The sequence below is a fragment of the Thalassophryne amazonica genome, chromosome 8 (assembly GCF_902500255.1).
Source record: "Thalassophryne amazonica chromosome 8, fThaAma1.1, whole genome shotgun sequence".
NCBI classification, from domain to species: Eukaryota; Metazoa; Chordata; class Actinopteri; order Batrachoidiformes; family Batrachoididae; genus Thalassophryne; species Thalassophryne amazonica.
The window spans coordinates 68866783-68890592 of record NC_047110.1 but is presented as its reverse complement, the minus strand read 5'-3'; the positions used below and the strand labels follow the sequence as shown (position 1 = coordinate 68890592).

General features: G+C 41.2%; 1 protein-coding gene across 1 annotated transcript in view; it reads left to right on the top strand.

Annotated features, from left to right (window-relative positions):
- Positions 1-23810, top strand: part of igf1ra (insulin-like growth factor 1a receptor) — a 242427-nt gene that overhangs the window by 180840 nt on the left and 37777 nt on the right. Inside the window, exons 5-10 of the mRNA XM_034176564.1 lie at positions 79-223; positions 8547-8755; positions 8925-9051; positions 9221-9465; positions 10152-10319; positions 10476-10683. Coding sequence (XP_034032455.1) covers positions 79-223; positions 8547-8755; positions 8925-9051; positions 9221-9465; positions 10152-10319; positions 10476-10683 — 1102 coding nt within the window. The remainder of the gene's footprint in view (positions 1-78; positions 224-8546; positions 8756-8924; positions 9052-9220; positions 9466-10151; positions 10320-10475; positions 10684-23810) is intronic.

Sequence of the window (23810 nt, the reverse complement as noted above, 5' to 3'; positions counted from 1 at the left end):
AGAGATCCCTGCGGATTTTTTAAAATGCAGGTTTTATATTTATGTGGTTGTGTGTCTGGTTTTATCTCCCATCCCCAGACAACATAGCATCTGAGCTGGAGAACTTCATGGGGTTGATCAAGACAGTAACAGGCTATGTGAGGATTCGCCACTCCCACACACTTGGCTCGCTGTCCTTCCTCAAGAGTCTGCGCTACATTAATGGAGAGAAGCTGATGGATGGGTACAGGCTTTTCTTCACTCTCTATCTATGTGTTATTTTTTCACAATCCTCTGCACTTCATCAATCAATCAATCAAACTTTATTTATAGAGCACTTTTCATACAATTAAATGCAACACAGAGTGCTTCACAAAGTAAAAACAGTACCGTTGAACTACCATCGACCCACGTAAAAACATCAACCCACAAAAATCCATGTCGTACACACCACTGCTCACCACACACACGCACATTAAAAGAATAAGAGAATAAAAGGCAATAACAATTTAAACAAGATAATAATGATAAATAAACATTAATTAAAAGCTAAACTAAAAAGATGAGTCTTGAGCCTATTTTTAAAAACCTGAACATTCTCTGCAACCCTGAGCCCCTCCGGCAGACTATTCCAAAGACGAGGACCGTAAAACTGAAAAGACGCCTCGCCATGAGTGTGTGTTCTGACTTTGGGAATGACTAACAGTCTGCTGCCAGAGGAGCGCAGAGAGCGTGAGGGTTCATATGGTAAAAGCAATTCTGAAAGATAAGAAGGGCCAAGACCATTAAGACATTTAAAAACCATTAAAAGAACCTTAAAATCAATCCTAAAAGACACTGGGAGCCAATGCAGCGATTTTAAAACCGGTGTAATATGCTCCTGCCTTGTAGTCCTTGTCAGGACACGAGCTGCAGAATTTTGCAAGAGTTGGAAGCCGGATATATTCTTCTTAGGAAGACCAGAAAGCAGGGTATTACAATAGTCAATACGACTAGTGACAAAAGCATGCATCAGCGTCTCCGTGTTGGCTCAAGAGAGAATGGGGCGAACTCTGGCAATGTTCTTAAGATGGTAAAAACCTATTTTAGTAATATGTTTAATGTGTGGAATAAAAGTCAGCTCAGAGTCTAAAATTATGCCCAAGTTTCTCACTTGTGGAGATGAATTAAAAGAAAGTGACTGAAGTTTTGATAAAAGTTTCATTCTCAGAGCCTCAGAACCAATAACTAAAACTTCAATTTTGTCCTGGTTGAGCTGGAGAAAGTTTTCTGCCATTCAGGATTCGATATCCGAGATACAGTTAAAAAGTGTGTCCACTGGTCTTGTGTCATCAGGAGACACAGAGACATACAGCTGTGTATCATCTGCATAGCTGTGAAAGCTAACTCCATGTCTCCTGATGACACAACCAAGCGGGAGCATATACAGGTTAAAAACGACTGGTCCCAAAATCGAACCCTGGGGCACACCACATGTGACTTCATGAACATGAGAAGAGCAGGTATCGAGACTTACCATAAAAGTCCTGTCTGTAAGATACGAAGTAAACCATTTGTACACAGTACCAGAGAGGACAGATGTCCAGAAGATACTCGCGGACACTTTCCACAAGGGGGTACTTGATTGAGCCCACAGACAATCCCCTCATAGATTCTCTATGGGGTATTGTCAAGAGGAACATAAAAGACACCAGAACCAACCATCCACATAAACTGAAAGCTGCTATCAAAGCAACCTGAGCTTCCAGGACACCTCATCAGCAGTGCTGACAGCCTCCACACCATGCTGCACTGATGCAGGAATTCCTTCAAAAGGAGCCATAACCAAATATTTAGAACATAAATGAACATACTATTCAGAAGTTACATATTTCTGTATTATAAATCCCTTTTTTTAAAATGGATCTTCTGAAATATTCTAATATTTTGAGATACACATTTTCTATTTTTGGAGCTGTAGGCCATAATTATCACAATTTTAAAAAAGTAAAACTGCTTGAAACATTTTAGTTTCTATGCACAGAAACTAGAATATGTAAAATTTTCACTCTCTAAAATACCTGAAAAAATGTAACTTTTTCACAATATCCTAATTTTTTGAAGAATGCTTAAAAAAAATCAAAAATAGATTTGGATCTCAGGCAACAGCAATCTTAATGGCTTCTAGTACAAACTAATCAATTTTGTGTCAAAGATTCACTTACCAGGCTAAGGCTTTATTTATACCATGTTTCAAACAAACTGTCTGATTCCCTGATCATTCAGTGCTCCACTTGAAAAGAACCATTCAACTCTCTGCGGATTCATGGATGTACTGAGCCACAGCAGCTCTTTTCAGAAATATGCAACAACGATGAACTGAAATGAGCAAGAAATCCTAATGAACCATGAACTAAATGGAACTCTTCAAGAAGCAGGATGTTTTGATGACTGGGCTGAACCAAAATTGAGCCAAAACAGATACAATTCTTTCAGGAAGTGGTGGTGAATGGGCTGATGTGTGACCCAGTGACAAGCTATTCATTCATTTTCTGAACCCATTTAGTTCTGTTAAGGATCATAGTGGGATTGGGATAGAGGCTCCACACTCCTCCAGTCACTGGGAGGGGATAGGATAGACTGATTGTTATTGGGTGAGAGGTGAGTTACACCCTGGACACCGCCAGTATGTCAACTGGAAGACGGAACAAGAAGATCACCTGGAGGCAACTCACATGAACACAGAGAGAACATGCAAACGCCACACAGAATGGGTCAGGTCAGATTCGAACCCGGGAACTTCTCGCTGTGAGGCAACAGCGCTAACTAGTAATTGTAGCAAACTATTTAAATAACCTGAAAAGGCACACGAGCAAAGAGACAAATGAACAAGTCGTTTTAGTCGATGGATCTCAAAAACCTGGCTCAGTAAAAACATTGAATCTTGTACTTACACCAGACTTCTCCTTCTTGACAATGTTATTCATGCCACTGTTGGGAAAGTGTCGTGACACGGACCCACAACAGGGGCCGTTAATGAACGGACAATGGATAAGCCAAAAAGTAACAATTTAATGTTGTGAAGCGCACAACGAAGTACAGACAATAACAATAGTGCGGAATGTCAATCATACACAAGGTGGCGTGTGGCAGGCTCGAAGATAGAAGACGTCTGGTGATAGAAGAGCCGGAACCCACACAGCTTCCACCACCAACGGATCTGAAGAACACCGGAGCCGCCAAGCCCTGCGCCCCAGGTGGCCACTGTCTTCAGCAGTCAGACCCGGTACTACTGGCAGAGAACAGAAACAGTTTGATGAGTGTGAGTACGCACACTCAGTAATCCCACAGTCTGTGTTCAGTTAGGAGGGAGAACCTCCACCTCCAATCACACACTCGTACAGCTCCTGTGAAACCACTTATCTGGTTTGGGGTGTGAGACGAAGCCGTCGCAGTCCACACCAAACGCCAATACCGCAGATAAGGACACCGTCACAGGAAAACGGCTGCAAATGAGATCAGACTATTAGTCACAGTTAAGCTTAGCAGAGAAATTACCTGTATGGTAGATGATTTCTCGGCGGGGAGGTGGAGTTGCAGTCCGGCTTTTATAGAGGTTGACGTTGATGAGTGACAGCTGGTGGTGATGATGACAGCTGTCACTCCACTGGTTCCTGCGCCCTCTCATGCTTGAAGCCCGCACTCCAAGCTAGGCGCCATCTGGTGGTGGTGGGCCAGCAGTACCTCCTCTTCAGCGGCCCACACAAGAGCCACCAAGTTCTGTGGATATCAGCTGAAATATATTTTGAGAAATTCATTGAAATGTAAAATCAAGGTTCACTAGTGAAATTTTAAAGTATGACTCAGATTCCACATCCACATTTACGAAACTTCTTTTCTTGCAGCTGAAAACATTAATTATGCTAATAGACAAAAATTAATCAATCAATAAAAGTCACCTCCTTGATAGAGGCAAAAATATTTAACAATTGCAACATCAATGAAAATGATTAGCGCTATCAGTAATTTTGGGGGGTGGGGATGGGGGTAACTGGGTTATGGGAAAGCTTGCCTCGCCTCTCTCATTGCTGTCTCTCCCAGGGTAAAATTTCACTTCATGGAATGTTACGAAGATGGCAAGCATTCCCGTCAGTGTGGAGGTGCTCTGCTTGGCTGAGCGTGTCGTGTTTCATGTCTTACTCTGTACAGATGTAACACTCACCTGAGCACACAACGTCTATTTCTGCTCCAGTGTTGGACCTGGATTACAGGCACTCATCATTTCCAAAACAAAAGTCAAAAATAAATGCAAAAGAACTAATTCTGTAGAATAGTTATGTAAATATCCAAAGGCACTGAACAAAAACAAACAAAAAATTATTAATATAGTGATAAAAAAATACAGACATAAAAAGTATTATGGACAGAGTTATTGGCACCCAATTGGTGACTTCCAATTCCATTATCAAAATGAAGAAATCAGATGCAAAACCCAGTATCTCCGTTTTTTTAATGGAGAAAAATGCAGTTTAAAATGGGGGTTTAAAAGAAAACACATTAGAAACTGCACAGATTCTCATAAATAAAAAGAAAATTATATGTTCCTATTCTTTAATATTTTGCACACGTACTTACCGAAACAGCCAAGTGCATGCTGGCCTCAACTAAAAATTTGTGGTTTTGGAGATGCTGGGTTTTCCATCTGGACCCTTCAAATACAAAACAAAAAGACTCACCCATGCTTAATAATCTGAAATAACCAATCGATTATGGTTTCATCCCTTAAAAATGGTCTGATTATTTCCAGTTTTTTCTTCACAGGAGTGAAAACAACAGAGCTGTCTTAGAGCATCAGAAATGTGATGAATGCTGGTGTTACCAAAAACACAAAACAAACAAAGAAATAAAAATTTCAAAGGCTACAAAGTGATTGCCTAAGGTCTTAAAATCCCAGATTCAGCAACACGTAATCTTACAGTATCACAAAGTTTTGCAGCTTCCAGGATGCAGTGCTCAATGAGAGAAAAAGAGAGCGAAAGGCTGGCATGGATTACTGGAAAAACCAAAACAAGACCACCCATACCAATTCTCCATGTAATGTGAAGTTGCATCAGGAAGGGCATCCAGTGTAAAACATTTGTCAAATCAACATACAGATCTGTACCTGATCCGCTGTGTTGATGCTGAGCAAAGAAAACAGAAGGCGAAAGAGCTTATTTCTGACCCAACCCAACCACATACTCTGATTCAGATCTGGACCCACAGGACCTGTAAGACCTATAGGACCTTTCATCCAGAAACAACATTTGTATATACAAAGTATATTGACAGAACATAAAACTCTTAGGGAATGCAGAGCAACAAGTTGCTTGTAAGTAAATGACACCCATAAGGAAAAGAGCCCTGCCAACAGTAAAATATAGTGGAGATGGAGGCTGTATCATGCTGTGGGGCTGCTTTGCTGCCTCTGGTACTGGAGGCATTGGATGCATCAAAAGAATTATGAAATCAGAAGATTACCAAGGTATTTTACATCACAATGTTTTGCCCAATGCTTGAATACAATATTTGAGGTGAAGGTCTTGCATCTTACAACAAGACATCAACCAAAGTAAACATCCAACACCATACAAGAATGGTTGAAAAGGAAAGGATGGACTGCTTTAAATGGGCCAGAATTGAGTCCTGATCTAAATCTCACTGAAACCCTTTGGAAAGAGCAAAAATGTGCCTTTGTAGAATGGACTTCTGCAGACTTAAGAATATGAACATGTAGTAATGAAATAGCAGTAGGAACTACCAGCAGATGGGTGCAAGAAGCTTATCGATGGCAACAAGAAACATTTCAAGGCCATCCCGAATGAAGAAGATTTAAGCCAAAGGTTCTGCAAAAATGAAAGAATTTTTGGTTTGTATACGAGGTCTGTCAATAAAGTATAGGTCCTTTTTATTTTTTTCAAAAACTATATGGATTTCATTCATATGTTTTTACGTCAGACATGCTTGAACCCTCGTGCGCATGCGTGAGTTTTTCCACACCTGTCGGTGACGTCATTCGCCTGTGAGCACTCCTAGTGGGAGGAGTCGCCAGCCCCTCGTCGGAATTCCTTTGTCTGAGAAGTTGCTGAGAGACTGGCGCTTTGTTTGATCAAAATTTTTCTAAACCTGTGAGGCACATCGAAGTGGACACGGTTCGAAAAATTAAGCTGGTTTTCGGTGAAAATTTTAATGGCTGATGAGAGATTTTGAGGTGATACTGTCGCTTTAAGGACTTCCCACGGTGCGAGACGTCGCGCAGCGCTCTCAGGCGCCGTCGTCAGCCTGTTTCAAGCTGAAAACCTCCACATTTCAGGCTCTATTGATCCAGGACGTCGTGAGAGAACAGAGAAGTTTCAGAAGAAGTCGGTTTCAGCATTTTATCTGGATATTCCACTGTTAAAGGAGATTTTTTTAATGAAAGACGTGCGGGCGGATTGCAGCGTCGGCTCGCAGCCGCTGCGACGCTCCGCCACAGGAAAGGACAAGTTGGAACATGTCCAGCTGTTAAACAATTTCTCATATACCCACTCCACTGAAAGCCATCAAAAGCCGCCTGGATTTTACAAATGGTTATCAACACGGAGGTGTTTTTCCTGTGGCGCCGCACCGCGCCGGCTGCGTCCCCGCACGTCTTTCATTAAAAAAATCTCCTTTAACAGTGGAATATCCGGATAAAATGCTGAAACCGACTTCTTCTGAAACTTCTCTGTTCTCTCACGACGTCCTGGATCAATAAAGCCTGAAATGTGGAGGTTTTCAGCTTGAAACAGGCTGACGACGGCGCCTGGGACCGCTGCGCGACGTCCTGCTCTGTGGGAAGTCCTTAAAGCGACAGTATCACCTCAAAATCTCTCATCAGCCAATAAAATTTTCACCGAAAACCAGCTTAATTTTTCGAACCGTGTCCACTTCGATGTGCCTCACAGGTTTAGAAAAAATTTTGATCAAACAAAGCGCCAGTCTCTCAGCAACTTCTCAGACAAAGGAATTTCGATGAGGGGCTGGACGACTCCTCCCACAAGGAGTGCTCATAGGCGAATGACGTCACCGACAGGCGTGGAAAAACTTACGCATGCGCACGAGGGTTCAAGCATGTCTGACGTAAAAACATATGAATGAAATCCATATAGTTTTTGAAAAAAATAAAAAGGACCTATACTTTATTGACAGCCCTCATATTTCAAAATTATGTATTTTTTTTTACCATTGTTTGTTTAGTAACTGAGGATATACACTCAACAAAAATATAAATGCAACACTTTTGGTTTTGCTCCCATTTTGTATGAGATGAACTCAAAGATCTAAAACTTTTTCCACATACACAATATCACCATTTCCCTCAAATATTGTTCACAAATCAGTCTAAATCTGTGATAGTGAGCACTTCTCCTTTGCTGAGATAATCCATCCCACCTCACAGGTGTGCCATATCAAGATGCTGATTAGACACCATGATTAGTGCACAGGTGTGCCTTAGACTGTCCACAATAAAAGGCCACTCTGAAAGGTGCAGTTTTGTTTTATTGGGGGGGATACCAGTCAGTATCTGGTGTGACCACCATTTGCCTCATGCAGTGCAACACATCTCCTTCGCATAGAGTTGAAGAGAACACCTCTCCAACGTGCCAAACACCAGCGAATGTGAGCATTTGCCCACTCAAGTCGGTTACGACGACAAACTGGAGTCAGGTCGAGACCCCGATGAGGATGACAAGCATGCAGATGAGCTTCCCTGAGATGGTTTCTGACAGTTTGTGCAGAAATTCTTTGGTTATGCAAACCGATTGTTTCAGCAGCTGTCCGAGTGGCTGGTCTCAGACGATCTTGGAGGTGAACATGCTGGATGTGGAGGTCCTGGGCTGGTGTGGTTACACGTGGTCTGCGGTTATGAGGCTGGTTGGATGTACTGCCAGATTCTCTGAAACGCCTTTGGAGACGGCTTATGGTAGAGACATGAACATTCAATACACGAGCAACAGCTCTGGTTGACATTCCTGCTGTCAGCATGCCAATTGCACGCTCCCTCAAATCTTGCGACATCTGTGGCATTGTGCTGTGTGATAAAACTGCACCTTTCAGAGTGGCCTTTTATTGTGGGCAGTCTAAGGCACACCTGTGCACTAATCATGGTGTCTAATCAGCATCTTGGTATGGCACACCTGTGAGGTGGGATGGATTATCTCAGCAAAGGAGAAGTGCTCACTATCACAGATTTAGACTGGTTTGTGAACAATATTTGAGGGAAATGGTGATATTGTGTATTTGGAAAAAGTTTTAGATCTTTGAGTTCATCTCATACAAAATGGGAGCAAAACCAAAAGTGTTGCGTTTATATTTTTGATAAATATTCTAGTCATACAAAAATGAAGTCGTTTGAATTTATTCCTGAGGACATCCTGAATTATGGAGTGCCAGAAATTTTGAAGAGGACTGTAGAATTTATTACTGCATCAAGTGGTTGGAAAATGTAGTTCTCTGAGTCATGGTCATTTGGTGTAAACTACTTTTTGGAACTATTGTTGAGCTTCATTGTTATCTTTCATTAACAGGATGTATGCATTCCTTGCCATCGACAACCAGAACTTGCAGTACCTGTGGGACTGGAATCACCACAACCTAACTATTTTGGCTGGACGCCTCTTCTTCCGTGGCAACCCCAAACTCTGCATGTCCGAGATCCATACGATGTGGGAGAAGACGGGCATAACTATGGAAAAAGAGCAGGGTGATTTCAGAAACAATGGTGAACGAGCAAGCTGTGAGTATTTCTGTGACTGTTTTTTTCCCCCAGAGTAATCATTTAAAAGGAGAATTTAACTCAGTGATGTTATTTTTAAATCTTCACCATTTAAAGTATACTGTATGTATACCTTTACTTTGTATAGCGTATTGTTTATCTCAATGAGGATCTTATTGTACCATGGCAGGTAAGAGTCACATCATAAAGTTCAAGTCAAACAGCACAACAAGCAACATGATCAAGCTGACATGGGAGCGCTACCAGCCACATAACTATACAGACCTCATCAGCTTCATAGTCTACTACAAGGAGGCGTGAGTATACCAGTGATTGACAAAGGACTTTGTCATGGTGTGGTGAGTGGACCTTGGAACCTTGAAGGGATCCCTCAAAAATAATTTAGTACATTTTAAAGTTAAGTTTGTATATTTTAAGTTTACTTGCTTTCATTTGACGCATATCTGTGTTTTGTGTCTCTTCCAGCCCTTCCAAGAACATAACAGAATTTGATGGCCAGGATGGTTGTGGTTCAAACAGTTGGAACATGGTGGATGTGGATTTACCCCCAGATAACAATTCAGACCCAAGGGTTGAGCTTAAACACCTCAAACCTTGGACCCAGTATGCTATTTTTGTGAAGACCATTACACTGCAGGTGGAAGAAAAACCGGGGCATTACATTACTGGGGCAAACACTGATGTGGTCTACGTGCGGACCCGCCCATCACGTAAGACTGTATACGAGTGTATTAACACCAGTAACTGATTAGTTCTGATGCTGTCTTTAATTTAAGAGGAAAACTGAATATTCAGTCATGATATAATGGGTTCAGAGTCACCCAATTCCCAGGACACACTGTACTTAAATGCAACATTGTATTTTGGTTGAGGTTTAACATTCTCACAGTGTCTTTCTTTAGACGTCCAGCAACGTTGTTACAACATAAATGATGATCAAATTTATACACATTCATGTAGTTTTGAACCATTTCTCCTTATTGAGCACAAAGGTGCAGCACTGGTAAGAATGATGTGTGAGCGGTCCCTCCTTCAAACCTGGGTGGGAAGATGACTTTAAAGGTGCAGAAGTGACTTTCAAAATATGAGTATTATTGGAGTAAAACCTAAACCTACTAAATATTTTTCAGTATAATCCCAGCAAACAGATTCCTTTCATGGATTGTATGAAGGTTGGAGTACAGCAATAACAACATTGCATAAACATTGTAGATACATTGAATTACAATGTTTCTGCACAACGCTGTGGCACCTTTCCCACAACTCAACACATTTACGCTGTCCAAAATGCTGGTTCCTAACGTTGCTGCTTCCAAAGTACTACATTGCCACAGTGTTGTAAGGACCTAAAATTGATGTTTTTAAGATAAACTGTGACTTTACCTCCCCATTGCAGCACCGTCTATGCCAAAGGATGCCCGTGCATATGCCAACTCCTCAACCAAGCTGGTGGTGAAGTGGTCACCTCCTGTGCATCCCAACGGCAATCTGACATACTATCGTGTTCGCTGGCAACAGCAGCCTGAGGATAGAGAGCTCTACCAACACAACTACTGTTCCAAAGGTTTCTGTTTCTTTCCTGTTTTATTTTCATTACTATGTCTGATGACCCCCGTATCACTACCTGCAGAATATTGTCAAAGAATTAAGATGAGCAACTGCTCACATTGCTTTGTGTACTGATAATGCTTTTGATGAAGCACACTGATTTTTCCTTCAGAGCTGAATATCCCATTCCGGAAGTCAGTCACAGAACTGACAGACATAGAGGAGAACACCAAGCCCACTAAGTCAGACATGGCGGCTGCAGAGAAGGGTCCCTGCTGTGTTTGCCCGAAGACCGCTGAGGAGAAGGACCGGGCGAATCATGACCGCATATTTCTAAAAGTCTTTGAGAACTTCCTTCACAATGCCATCTTTCGGCCAAGGTACAGTAAGCTATAGATGAAATACCCGTTCATCCTGACTGTGGTCTACTTAACAGTTTGTGTGCGTTATGATTATTAGTATAAATGTATTTACCCTGATGGGTCAAACTGATAAATGAGATGACAGCTGGGGCATAATGACTTCTCTGTAGTGCTGACGAGATCCACAGACGGCCTAAAGAGGGTCTGAACCAACCTGCTGGGTTTGGCCCTTTGTCGGCAGTGCAGATGAGGAGACACGCTGAGCAGGATCCAAAGCCTTCTTAATGCTCTTGTGGCTTTTTGTTGCTGTAGCGACTGTGGCACAAGGATGTTAGGACCTAGCAGGCAGCAATTTAGGCAACACAAACAAACCCAGGAGAGAAATGTGATTAAGGAGTCTGAAAGAAAATTGTTGCTGCACACTTTTAGCTTTTTAGGCTTTTGTTGTGCACAAGAGGCACTAAAATCTGTGGTATTTAACTTGCTTTTAGCTTGGTATCTTTATTTGATTCACTATATACAACTGGACACAGAGCCTCATTCCCAAATGTTATTTTCCCTCCCTTAAAAGTCATCCTATCCTTTGCAGGATGAATGTGGGCAAACATCTTCCCTTCTTACGGCTTGACTTGACTTCAGTTTCAGAGTTACCTGATTCCCAGGACACACTGTACTTAAATGCAACATTGTATTTTGCTTAAATGCAAAACCTCTAAATTCTGCTTTACAGGAACAAAGTATCTTATTTTCTTCTGCTGAAACACCGTATACATATTACATTACATTAGGTATACGCACTGCAGAGGAATAATTACTACAGCTAATTTACATCAGTCATGAGTATTTTATATTTGTCTTCCATGCCTTTTGTTAAGAATAAGCATTACAGTTTAATAATTAGTCATACATCTCTAAGTATATATATGTTTATGCATATGTATATATATATATATATATATATATATATATATGTGTGTGTGTGTGTGTGTGTGCTTGTTGCTTGCACTGTAATACAGTGTTAAGTTTCACATGTATCCCTGGGTGTGGCAAACCAAAGAGCTTTAGATCACAGCCCCTCTGTGGGGCTGCGAACCAGCACACCTGCTAAATGATGGAGACCGCAAAAGGCTGTGATTTGTCACTTTTCTGCTTTCACTCCTTCCTCTCCCAAATATTTTCAAAATTTTTGCAGAGCAGGTCTAAGAACTCCTTGACTCCGTGTGTATATGTGTGTGTGTTGTTTATACCTGCCTCACACAAAATACCTGCCCTGTGTGAGGCAGGTATATACAACACACACACACTCACACACACGGAGTCAAGCAGTTCTTAGACCTGCTCTGCCTTCAGCTATGGAGGTAAATGTCAGGACTTCAAACTGATGAAGAAAAATTCATTGCTTCTGTGTAATAATTGCTGCCCATATATACACACTTCAAGAGTATTATTTAACACAGCTGACACATGCTCATCCCTCTGCTGACTGGAGTCATTCATTCAATGACAACAGTCCCATCTGCTCACTGTAGGATGTTCAGTCACCACTTTGTATCAGATAAAATTCAGTCACGTGGCGTTTACAGCCAGTGCATTCTGAATGCCAGTCAAAAGCCCGTGTGAGTGAATGAGGAAGGCTGAAGCAGGAAAGATATACACGATGAATTTGTCAAATATCATACGCATTGGCGTGCTGGTCCCAAGCCCAGATAAATGACTATGGTTGTGTCAGAAAGGGCATACAGTGTAATTTTCACCAAACCAAAGATGCGGATCATAAATTTCAATACCAGATTGGTCAAGACCTTAGTTAACAACGACCACCACTGGTGCTGCTGTCCAACAGGGTGCCAGTGAAGAGAAAGAATATGCGGAGGACATGTTTATATGACCAACCAACAATATTGTCAGCAAGAATTGTCAGCCTGATCCCGTCAGATCTCAGAAGCTAAACAGAGCAGGATCTGGTTAGTACTTGGTTGGGAGACCTCTTTGGAACACCAGCGGCTGTGTGTGTTTCTCCAGGTAAAACTGGAGTTGCGTCAGGAAGGGCCTCCGGCGTAAAACTTGTGCCAATTACCAATGCGGATCTAGTTGTATTCGCTGTGGCGACCCCGAACAAAACCGGGAGCAGCCGACTGAACAACAACAACAACTGAGATACACAACACGTGGAATCACATTAACAATATTTAATGTCATTTCAAAATGCACGACAAAAAAAAAAAGTTGGCTCACTTTAACTTTTGTCGTATTGGCTGGTACGGCGCTGCTCTCCAGATTCGCCAGTGCATCCTCATCAAGCTGGCTGCTTTGGCTGCTGTTCATTGTCTTACTATCCATGAGAAAATCATCAGTAATATCCATATTGGGACCAACACACATTTCTCGCCTTTTCATCTTTTCCTCTGCGGACAGTTCTTGGGCTGCGCATGCTATGACGTCATCAGTTTATGCAGTTTATACCTGCACGCTGCTGCGGGCAGGTATAGCCAGGTAGCGTAAATGTAAATCTATGCTACTGGCCCAGCAATGCCTCAGTAAATGATAATAATAATAACATGGCTTTGGAGGGCGGTGTGCATTTTCAGAGGCCCGACGTTCACGCCCAGTTGCTCAAAATGACAGATATTTACCTGAGTTCGACGAGGGCGAATATCTGTCGTGAACGTCGGACCTCTGAAAATGCACACCGCCCTCCAAAACCATGTTATTATTATTATTATCACTTACTGAGATACACAACACGTAACGCGTACATAAAAAGTTGGCTCACTTTAACTTTTGTCGTGCCGGTTGGCGCATGCATCCAAATTCGGCAGTGCGTCCTCATCAAGCTGGCTGCTGTTCATTGTTGTACTATCCATGATAAAATCATCCGGAATATCCATATTGGGACCAACACACACTTCTCGCCTTTTTATCTTTTCCTCTGTGGACAGTTCTTGGGCTGTGCGCTATGACGTCATTTGTTTACACACAGCGGGCGGGTATAGCTAGGTAGCGTTGATGTAAATCTATGCTACTGGCCTAGCAACGCCTCGGTAAAGTGATAATAATCAAATCAAATCAAATCAATTTCATTTATATAGCGCCAAATCACAACAAACAGTTGCCCCAAGGCGCTTCATATTGCAAGGTAAAGCCATACAATAATTACAGAAAAACCCCAACTGTCAAAACGACCCCCTGTGAGCAAGCACTTGGCGAGTGGGAAGGAAAAACTCCCTTTTAACAGGAAGAAACCTCCAGCAGAACCAGGCTCAGGGAGGGGCAGTCTTCTGCTGGGACTGGTTGGGGCTGAGGGAGAGAACCAGGAAAAAGACATGCTGTGGAGGGGAGCAGAGATCAGTCACTAACGATTAAATGCAGAGTGGTGCATACAGAGCAAAAAGAGAAAGAAACACTCAGTGCATTATGGGAACCCCCCAGCAGTCTAAGTCTATAGCAGCATAAGTAAGGGATGGTTCAGGGTCACCTGATCCAGCCCTAACTATAAGCTTTAGCAAAAAGGAAAGTTTTAAGCCTAATCTTAAAAGTAGAGAGGGTGTCTGTCTCCCTGATCCGAATTGGGAGCTGGTTCCAGAGGAGAGGAGCCTGAAAGCTGAAGGCTCTGCCTCCCATTCTACTCTTACAAACCTTAGGAACTACAAGTAAGCCTGCAGTCTGAGAGCGAAGCGCTCTATTGGGGTGATATGGTACTATGAGGTCCCTAAGATAAGATGGGACCTGATTATTCAAAACCTTATAAGTAAGAAGAAGAATTTTAAATTCTATTCTAGAATTAACAGGAAGCCAATGAAGAGAGGCTAATATGGGTGAGATATGCTCTCTCCTTCTAGTCCCTGTCAGTACTCTAGCTGCAGCATTTTGAATTAACTGAAGGCTTTTCAGGGAACTTTTAGGACAACCTGATAATAATGAATTACAATAGTCCAGCCTAGAGGAAATAAATGCATGAATTAGTTTTTCAGCATCACTCTGAGACAAGACCTTTCTAATTTTAGAGATATTGCGCAAATGCAAAAAAGCAGTCCTACATATTTGTTTAATATGCGCATTGAATGACATATCCTGATCAAAAATGACCCCAAGATTTCTCACAGTATTAGTGGAGGTCAGGGTAATGCCATCCAGAGTAAGGCTCTGGTTAGACACCATGTTTCTAAGATTTGTGGGGCCAAGTACAATAACTTCAGTTTTATCTGAGTTTAAAAGCAGGAAATTAGAGGTCATCCATGTCTTTATGTCTGTAAGACAATCCTGCAGTTTAGCTAATTGGTGTGTGTCCTCTGGCTTCATGGATAGATAAAGCTGAGTATCATCTGCATAACAATGAAAATTTAAGCAATGCTGTCTAATAATACTGCCTAAGGGAAGCATGTATAAAGTGAATAAAATTGGTCCTAGCACAGAACCTTGTGGAACTCCATAATTAACCTTAGTCTGTGAAGAAGATTCCCCATTTACGTGAACAAATTGTAATCTATTAGATAAATATGATTCAAACCACCGCAGCGCAGTGCCTTTAATACCTATGGCATGCTCTAATCTCTGTAATAAAATTTTTTGGTCAACAGTATCAAAAGCAGCACTGAGGTCTAACAGAACAAGCACAGAGATGAATTCACTGTCTGAGGCCATAAGAAGATCATTTGTAACCTTCACTAATGCTGTTTCTGTACTATGATGAATTCTAAACCCTGACTGAAACTCTTCAAATAGACCATTCCTCTGCAGATGATCAGTTAGCTGTTTTACAACTACCCTTTCAAGAATTTTTGAGAGAAAAGGAAGGTTGGAGATTGGCCTATAATTAGCTAAGATAGCTGGGTCAAGTGATGGCTTTTTAAGTAATGGTTTAATTACTGCCACCTTAAAAGCCTGTGGTACATAGCCAACTAATAAAGACAGATTGATCATATTTAAGATCGAAGCATTAATTAATGGTAGGGCTTCCTTGAGCAGCCTGGTAGGAATGGGGTCTAACAGACATGTTGATGGTTTGGAGGAAGTAACTAATGAAAATAACTCAGACAGAACAATCGGAGAGAAAGAGTCTAACCAAATACCGGCATCACTGAAAGCAGCCAAAGAGAACGATATGTCTTTGGGATGGTTATGAGTAATTTTTTCTCTAATAGTTAAAATTTTATTAGCAAAGAAAGTCATGAAGTCATTACTAGTTAAAGTTAAAGGAATACAATAGAGCTCTGACTCTTTGTCAGCCTGGCTACAGTGCTGAAAAGAAACCTGGGGTTGTTCTTATTTTCTTCAATTAGTGATGAGTAGTAAGATGTCCTAGCTTTACGGAGGGCTTTTTTATAGAGCAACAGACACTTTTTCCAGGCTAAGTGAAGATCTTCTAAATTAGTGAGACTCCATTTCCTCTCCAACTTACGGGTTATCTGCTTTAAGCTGCGAGTTTCTGAGTTATACCACGGAGTCAGGCACTTCTGATTTAAGGCTCTCTTTTTCAGAGGAGCTACAGCATCCAAAGTTGTCCTCAATGAGGATATAAAACTATTGACGAGATAATCTATCTCACTCACAGAGTTTAGGTAGCTACTCTGCCCTGTGTTGGTATATGGCATTGGAGAACATAAAGAAGGAATCATATCCTTAAACCTAGTTACAGCACTTTCTGAAAGACTTCTACTGTAATGAAACTTATTCCCCACTGCTGGGTAGTCCATCAGAGTAAATGTAAATGTTATTAAGAAATGATCAGACAGAAGGGGGTTTTCAGGGAATACTATTAAGTCTTCAATTTCCATACCATAAGTCAGAACAAGATCTAAGGTATGATTAAAGTGGTGGGTGGACTCATTTACATTTTGAGCAAAGCCAATCGAGTCTAACAATAGATTAAATGCAGTGTTGAGGCTGTCATTCTCAGCATCTGTGTGGATGTTAAAATCACCCACTATAATTATCTTATCTGAGCTAAGCACTAAGTCAGACAAAAGTTCCGAAAATTCACAGAGAAACTCACAGTAACGACCAGGAGGACGATAGATAACAACAAATAAAACTGGTTTTTGGGACTTCCAATTTGGATGGACAAGACTAAGAGACAAGCTTTCAAATGAATTAAAGCTCTGTCTGGGTTTTTGATTAATTAATAAGCTGGAGTGGAAGATTGCTGCTAATCCTCCGCCTCGGCCCGTGCTACGAACGTTCTGGCAGTTAGTGTGACTCGTGGGTGTTGACTCATTTAAACTAACATATTCATCCTGCTGTAACCAGGTTTCTATAAGGCAGAATAAATCAATATGTTGATCAATTATTATATCATTTACTAACAGGGACTTAGAAGAGAGAGATCTAATGTTTAATAGACCACATTTAACTGTTTTAGTCTGTGGTGCAGTTGAATGTGCTATATTATTTTTTCTTTTTGAATTTTTATGCTTAAATAGATTTTTACTGGTTGTTGGTGGTCTGGGAGCAGGCACCGTCTCTACGGGGATGGGGTAATGAGGGGATGGCAGGGGGAGAGAAGCTGCAGAGAGGTGTGTAAGACTACAACTCTGCTTCCTGGTCCCAACCCTGGATAGTCACGGTTTGGAGGATTTAAGAAATTTGGCCAGATTTCTAGAAATGAGAGCTGCTCCATCCAAAGTGGGATGGATGCCGTCTCTCCTAACAAGACCAGGTTTTCCCCAGAAGCTTTGCCAATTATCTATGAAGCCCACCTCATTTTTTGGACACCACTCAGACAGCCAGCAATTCAAGGAGAACATGCGGCTAAACATGTCACTCCCGGTCGGATTGGGGAGGGGCCCAGAGAAAACTACAGAGTCCGACATTGTTTTTGCAAAGTTACACACCGATTCAATGTTAATTTTAGTGACCTCCGATTGGCGTAACCGGGTGTCATTACTGCCGACGTGAATTACAATCTTACCAAATTTACGCTTAGCCTTAGCCAGCAGTTTCAAATTTCCTTCAGTGTCGCCTGCTCTGGCCCCCGGAAGACAATTGACTATGGTTGCTGGTGTCGCTAACTTCACATTTCTCAAAACAGAGTCGCCAATAACCAGAGTTTGATCCTCGGCGGGTGTGTCACCGAGTGGGGAAAAACGGTTAGAGATGTGAACGGGTTGGCGGTGTACACGGGGCTTCTGTTTAGGACTACGCTTCCTCCTCACAGTCACCCAGTCAGCCTGCTTTCCCGGCTGCTCGGTATCAGCCGGGAGGGAACTAACGGCGGCTAAGCTACCTTGGTTCGCACCGACTACAGGGGCCTGGCTAGCTGTAGGATTTTCCAAGGTGCGGAGCCGAGTCTCCAATTCGCCCAGCCTGGCCTCCAAAGCTATGAATAAGCTACACTTATTACAAGTACCATTACTGCTAATGGAGGCCGAGGAATAACTAAACATTTCACACCCAGAGCAGAAAAGTGTGGGAGAGACAGGAGAAGCCACCATGCTAAACCGGGTAAGCTAAGCTAGCGGATTCCTAAAAACACGCAAAGTGAATAATGTGTAAATAATTTAGAGGTGATAATAATACTAATATATAATACTAATACTAATAATAATACACTATAGTTTACCTTGTTTGTTGAAAAGACATTGATGAATACCAGGAGTGCTGAGATCAGGTAGGGTTTTTTTTTTCATTGTTTGTTTTTGTTTTATAACAGAATTAACCTGCAATCACAAGGACAAATACACTATAAATTCAATATGTTGAGTTTATTTGAAAATTATGGGAAACTCCCTCAGTTTCCACAAGTACACTGTAAAGAAAATCCACGTCAAATGAATATACATGAATTAATTAATTTGGGCTTTATTTCTAAGTTTACTTGGTGGTGGCCAAGTGGTTAATGCGCTTGGTTTCAGTGCAGAAGGTTCCGGGTTCAAATCCCACCCCTGCCACATTTCTCCATGTAATGTGGGGTTGTGTCAGGAAGGGCATAAAACCTGTGCCAATTTAACATACAGATCCACCTCGGATTTGCTGTGGCGACCCCGAGTACAAACAAGGGAGCAGCCGAAGGGACTTTTTATTTGGGGAAGAAGAGCGATCACCAAAATGGTGTCTGAACAAGTGCGCAGGGAGTGCTGGCATCACGTGCAAACGCTCTGGATGCTGGTGAGTCTTCTAATTCTCACTAAGAACACTCGGGTGTCTTATAGAAAATCTGTTCTATCAACAGTGCTGCGGAGCGTTGAAGCTCTTTCACTCAACGCCCTTTATTCTTTTAAATTCAGTTTTGGATTAGGATCAATGTATACGTCTTTGAAAGAAGAATATTAAAATATAGCTTACTCATCTCAACCGTGTCTCTGCTTGTGTTGATTTGTTATCGTCTGGCTGTCTAGGAAACAAGCGGGTGGCAGGTCCTCGGCCTGCAGCGAGGGGTTCAACCGGTGTGTGTATAAACTCTCCATTGCAACAGAGCCAGCATTATTATAAACATTACACTCCAGGGAAGGGCCTTGAAAATGGGTCCGGTTTTCCCCCATCTTCCTTTTTCTTCAGAAGTTCAGGGTTTAGACCCGGGATGAGGCAAAGAGGGCGGGTGAAAACAGAAACAGAAAGAAGAGGAAATGTTTTCCAGTCTGTCCCTCGCTACTTAACACTCCACTCTCCTCCTCCCCTCACACATGTCCTTTATCTGTTCTTTTTTCTCATTTTTGAAAGGGGGGTGTATGTGTTTGGGTGGAGTGAGACAGCTGCCAGGAAATGTACAGTGAATCCACCTGGAGTTTAAATGAATGAATGAAGATCCCCAACACACTGATATGTGCATACAAGATGAATTGAACTTCTGAGCCACTTATTTAGTAGGGATGTTAATCTTACAACAACTCACGGTTCAATTCGATTCAGATTCTTGGGGTGACGATTCGATTCAGAATCGATTTTTGATTCAAAGAGCTCTGAGAAATAGTTATATTACTTAAAAAATGTTTATGTTTAAGAAAATGCAGCTTTACAAGGTTAATGAAGTGATTCTAAAGATGTAAATTTACGTATCTGCTCGTTCAGAGTTGGCTGGCAGTTTCGCGAAGTGATGGAGTGTGTGCTGGTCAGTAGTCGGCAGAGACTGCTGCTCTGCTTCTTTTAGCTGTGGGCTTGCGGATTTGAAGTGTTTCCGAAGTACTTGACTTTCATTTTGCAGATTTTGCACACTGCATAAGACATGTCAAGCTCCTTCTTACGCAGCAAATAATAAAATCCAAAATGCGCCCAAACATTTGCCTTCAGCAAAGACGGTGCTGGCTGAATTAGCTCTTTGAACGCCTTGCTAAGCTGCAGCTCACAAATGTTTGAAGCACAGTAAATTTTAATTTACTAAATTTTAAACATATACGTCCCTCTCTAACAACTAATGCAGCCAAAACGTATCTCTTTTGCATGTTTTCTCACATATTGACTACTGTTTCACTAACTGGACATTTGTAGCCACCTCGGTATTAAAATCCACAGAGCAGCTGTATAATAGAGCAGTTAAGATATATGATAGACAATCTAATTCTTATCATCACTGTAAGGTTCTGGAAAAGCATAGGTTTCTAGACTTCGAAAATCTGAAGGTATTCAAATATGCCTGCTTCATACATAAATGTTTACATGGACCAGCACCAACTCCTGTTAAATAATTCATCCACATAAAAAGATTCACAGGGTATGGTACAAGAGCTGACACAAGAGACGACTGTGAGATTACTCATAGAAGGACCACCTTTGGTCAGAACGTATTATCCATAAAAGGTGGGCAAGCTTGGAACAACCTCCCAGTCACAATCAGGGAGAGCACCATTTCCAGAACCTTCAAAGGACAGCTGAAAGCTTGGTTACTGGCAAATCAGACATGCAGCCATCTGTAGCCTAACTGTGGAGGCACCACTCGAGTTTTTTTTCTCTTTTTTTTTCAGTTATATGTACACAATGCCCTTGTGTACTTTATGGTAATAAATGGTTTAATAGTCTTTACACAATAAACTTGTGTAGGACACCCTGTGCAATATTTGCACTTGTGCACATGCACGAGTGTATTGGGCAACGTGCAGTACAACCCAGTACTGTAATACACAATTCAACCAGGCACTGAAGCACTGAAGCACTTTGCATGTAGCACTTGTCACTTTAATGCAGTACTTTTGCACCTCAATCACCCATCATCATAAAATTCTTTTGGTTCCTCCACCTGTCCGCTGCTTATTAACGATCAGTTGTTGCCACTTTCAATTTGTAAATATTTGTATGTATATTTGGTTTTAATTGTTTTCTGTCATGATTGATTTGTTTTGGTATGTTGTGTGTTCTTAGTCTGTTTCTATGTTACTGGGACTACGGATGGAAATTAGCATCCTGCTACAATCCGGCATATTTACATGTAATTATGTTCATTAATATGCAACATATGCATTGTCCCATTTCAAATAAACGCGACTTACTTACTTTTATACCTTGTGGGTGTTAACATGGTTGTGGTTTAGTCTCACATTTCTAATGTTACTGGCTCTCACCAACAGGGGGAGATCTCCCTATGTTTGAAACTTGGACAGATGATAGAGTAAAACTTAACATATTAACCAGAACTTCCAAACAAATAACACAAATACTTAATAGCTAACATAAAACAAAGAACTGGCACAGATATTATCTAACAAATGTAACCCCTTTAGTAAAGTTTCCAATTCACCTAACCTGTATGTCTTTAGATGTGGGAAGCCGGAGTACCCAGAGGGAACCCACACAAACATGGGTGAACATGCAAACTCCACACAGAAAGGCCACAGGTGGGAATTGATCCCATCGCCTTCTGGCTGTGAGGCAACAGTGCTAACAACTAAGCTACCGTACTGCCAATGGACGTTGTCCTGCAATGCACCGTGGGTGTTCAGGATTTTGGGGTTTTAAATGTTGTTATTGTGTTCATGTTAGTTTGACAGTGTTGTTAGTGTTAGTGTTAGCTGCTGTCACCATGAGTGAGAAGGACAGTGTGTTTGATGTCTTCCGCAACCGTCTCTTGGTGTGTAAAAATAAAGGTCTGCGTGCATGCAATTTCCACCACAGACCAACTGGGGTTAGCTGACATTTGCCGTTTGGTATGCTTATGTATTTTGGGTCAAAGAGGAACGCGGTGAAAATGTAAAGTTTACAGGACTAATATTTTTGGAGAAATTAGCAATATTAGCTGACAGCAATGAACAATTTTTTTTAACCTTTATGGGTCAAGGATGCACGCCACCAAAATTGAACATTGATAGGACTAATATTTTTGGAGAAACTATGGATATAAGCTAACAACACTGAACAATGTATGTTAATATTTACATTCTGGACTCACATACCAATCCCGCAGGGGGCGGTAAATCTATACATTAAAAGCATGCAAGCATGCATGATTTTGTTTAGCAAGTTCAATGTAAGTACATAATATAATTGTAAATATATTAAAAATGCATGGATGACACAAGAAAGTGAAAAAACCTATTGCCATTGTGGCATTTAAAATTTAATGACAAAATAGTAATAATAACATAAAATAATAATTATAATACTGATGATGATAATTATGCGTATATGAAAACAAGAACCTAAACAATTTATAAATACACATGATTAACAGGAAAGAAACTTCTTCTAAAAACTGTTGAGGTTTACGATCTAAGGTTCTAAAAACATTCTGGACTCACACACCATTCCAACTCATTATAGAAACTTGGCATAATTTATTACTACCCTTGAAAAATGTCAGCTACCTGTTTTTTTCTCTTGTCTCTCTTTTCTTTTTTGTTGCACAGTATTGTCCTAGTCTGCAATAGACTGACTGACAAATAGTACCTATTTCATAAACACTACCCATCTAGAGCATGTGGATCACCACGGGCAATGCACTAGCATTGATTTAATGTGCTGTCAAACTGCACCAGTTGCTACATCTTAAACATTACCTAATGCTTAAGCTCGCTCTCTGCAGATCCCTCTTGCATTGCCCCCTGAGGTACAGCATCATCATACTCAATTTATGGGGAGTGCCCTGGGGTCCTTTGAATGGAATTGATTGATCTGATGTCACACTGCCCAAGTTGCTACATCGTAAACATTATTGATTTTGTGGTAGTTGATAAATGTTGGGCCCATATAAATTCTGTTACATCATAACATGGCATAACATCATCCTGATGTTTTTACATCCTCCCAGGGGTATACAACTCTGAAGTGAGACATCACATATCCATGACAATGCACAAGATGGTTCTATCTTTTCAGAATGTTGTTTCGTGTTTTAGGAACCAATCTGAGCCCATTGTGTGGGCTTTTTTCATCTTTGTGTATGGACATTACACAAATAAGGTGAGTTATTTATATATAGTTAATGTGTCAATCATGATTATGACTACCTGGTTTGTTGATGAATTGCATCTTTATGAGACAGGTTACATGTTTCTTTACTTTTAATCAGAGTGTTGCTGGTGTAAAGATTTTGTAAATGGCTTTTCAAGATGACCTAAAGGTTATTCTTGGTGAGATTCCAGGATGTATTGCTGTCGCCGAGCCTGAAGGCTAAATAATGCGCCATATGTAGCCTCAACATTCTTCTCTGGCCCCACTGCATAAAGGTAGATCTTATATTAGTAGTCCAGGGTGGGGCGCTAAGTGTAGTAAGTATTTATAAGGTTGTGCTTCAGTCAGCTGAAGACTTTTCAAACTGGTCCTCAAGAGGACACCTCTGCAAAGCCTGAGGCTTCTGTTCCATACAGAGAAATCAGAACATAGACATTTCTTTCTGCCCTGCGGCAGTACATTCTTTCAGTGCTGTCTGTCCATTGCCTGTCTTACACCTCTTAAAAGACTTCTTTTTTCTTTTACAGAATGTCTCACTATTCATGATTGTACCTACAAATTGGTACAAACTGTCAGTTTACATACATTTTTTATGGTTTTCCAATAGTAGCTGGTGATTGCTTTCGAGTGGTTGACTTCTTATTTGGCCACAGTGGTTATAACTGTCAGAAAGGAATGTTAACATGTGAGTGCTACTCGTCTTTCCCATGGATCTTTCTGTATATATCCAATAGGTGTTGAGTTTTTCTGCTCAGCCCAAAGATGTTGTTTAACTGTACTTTGATCCTTGTCTCTTATTTTGGATTCTAAGTTTAACCTCGCATGACTTATGG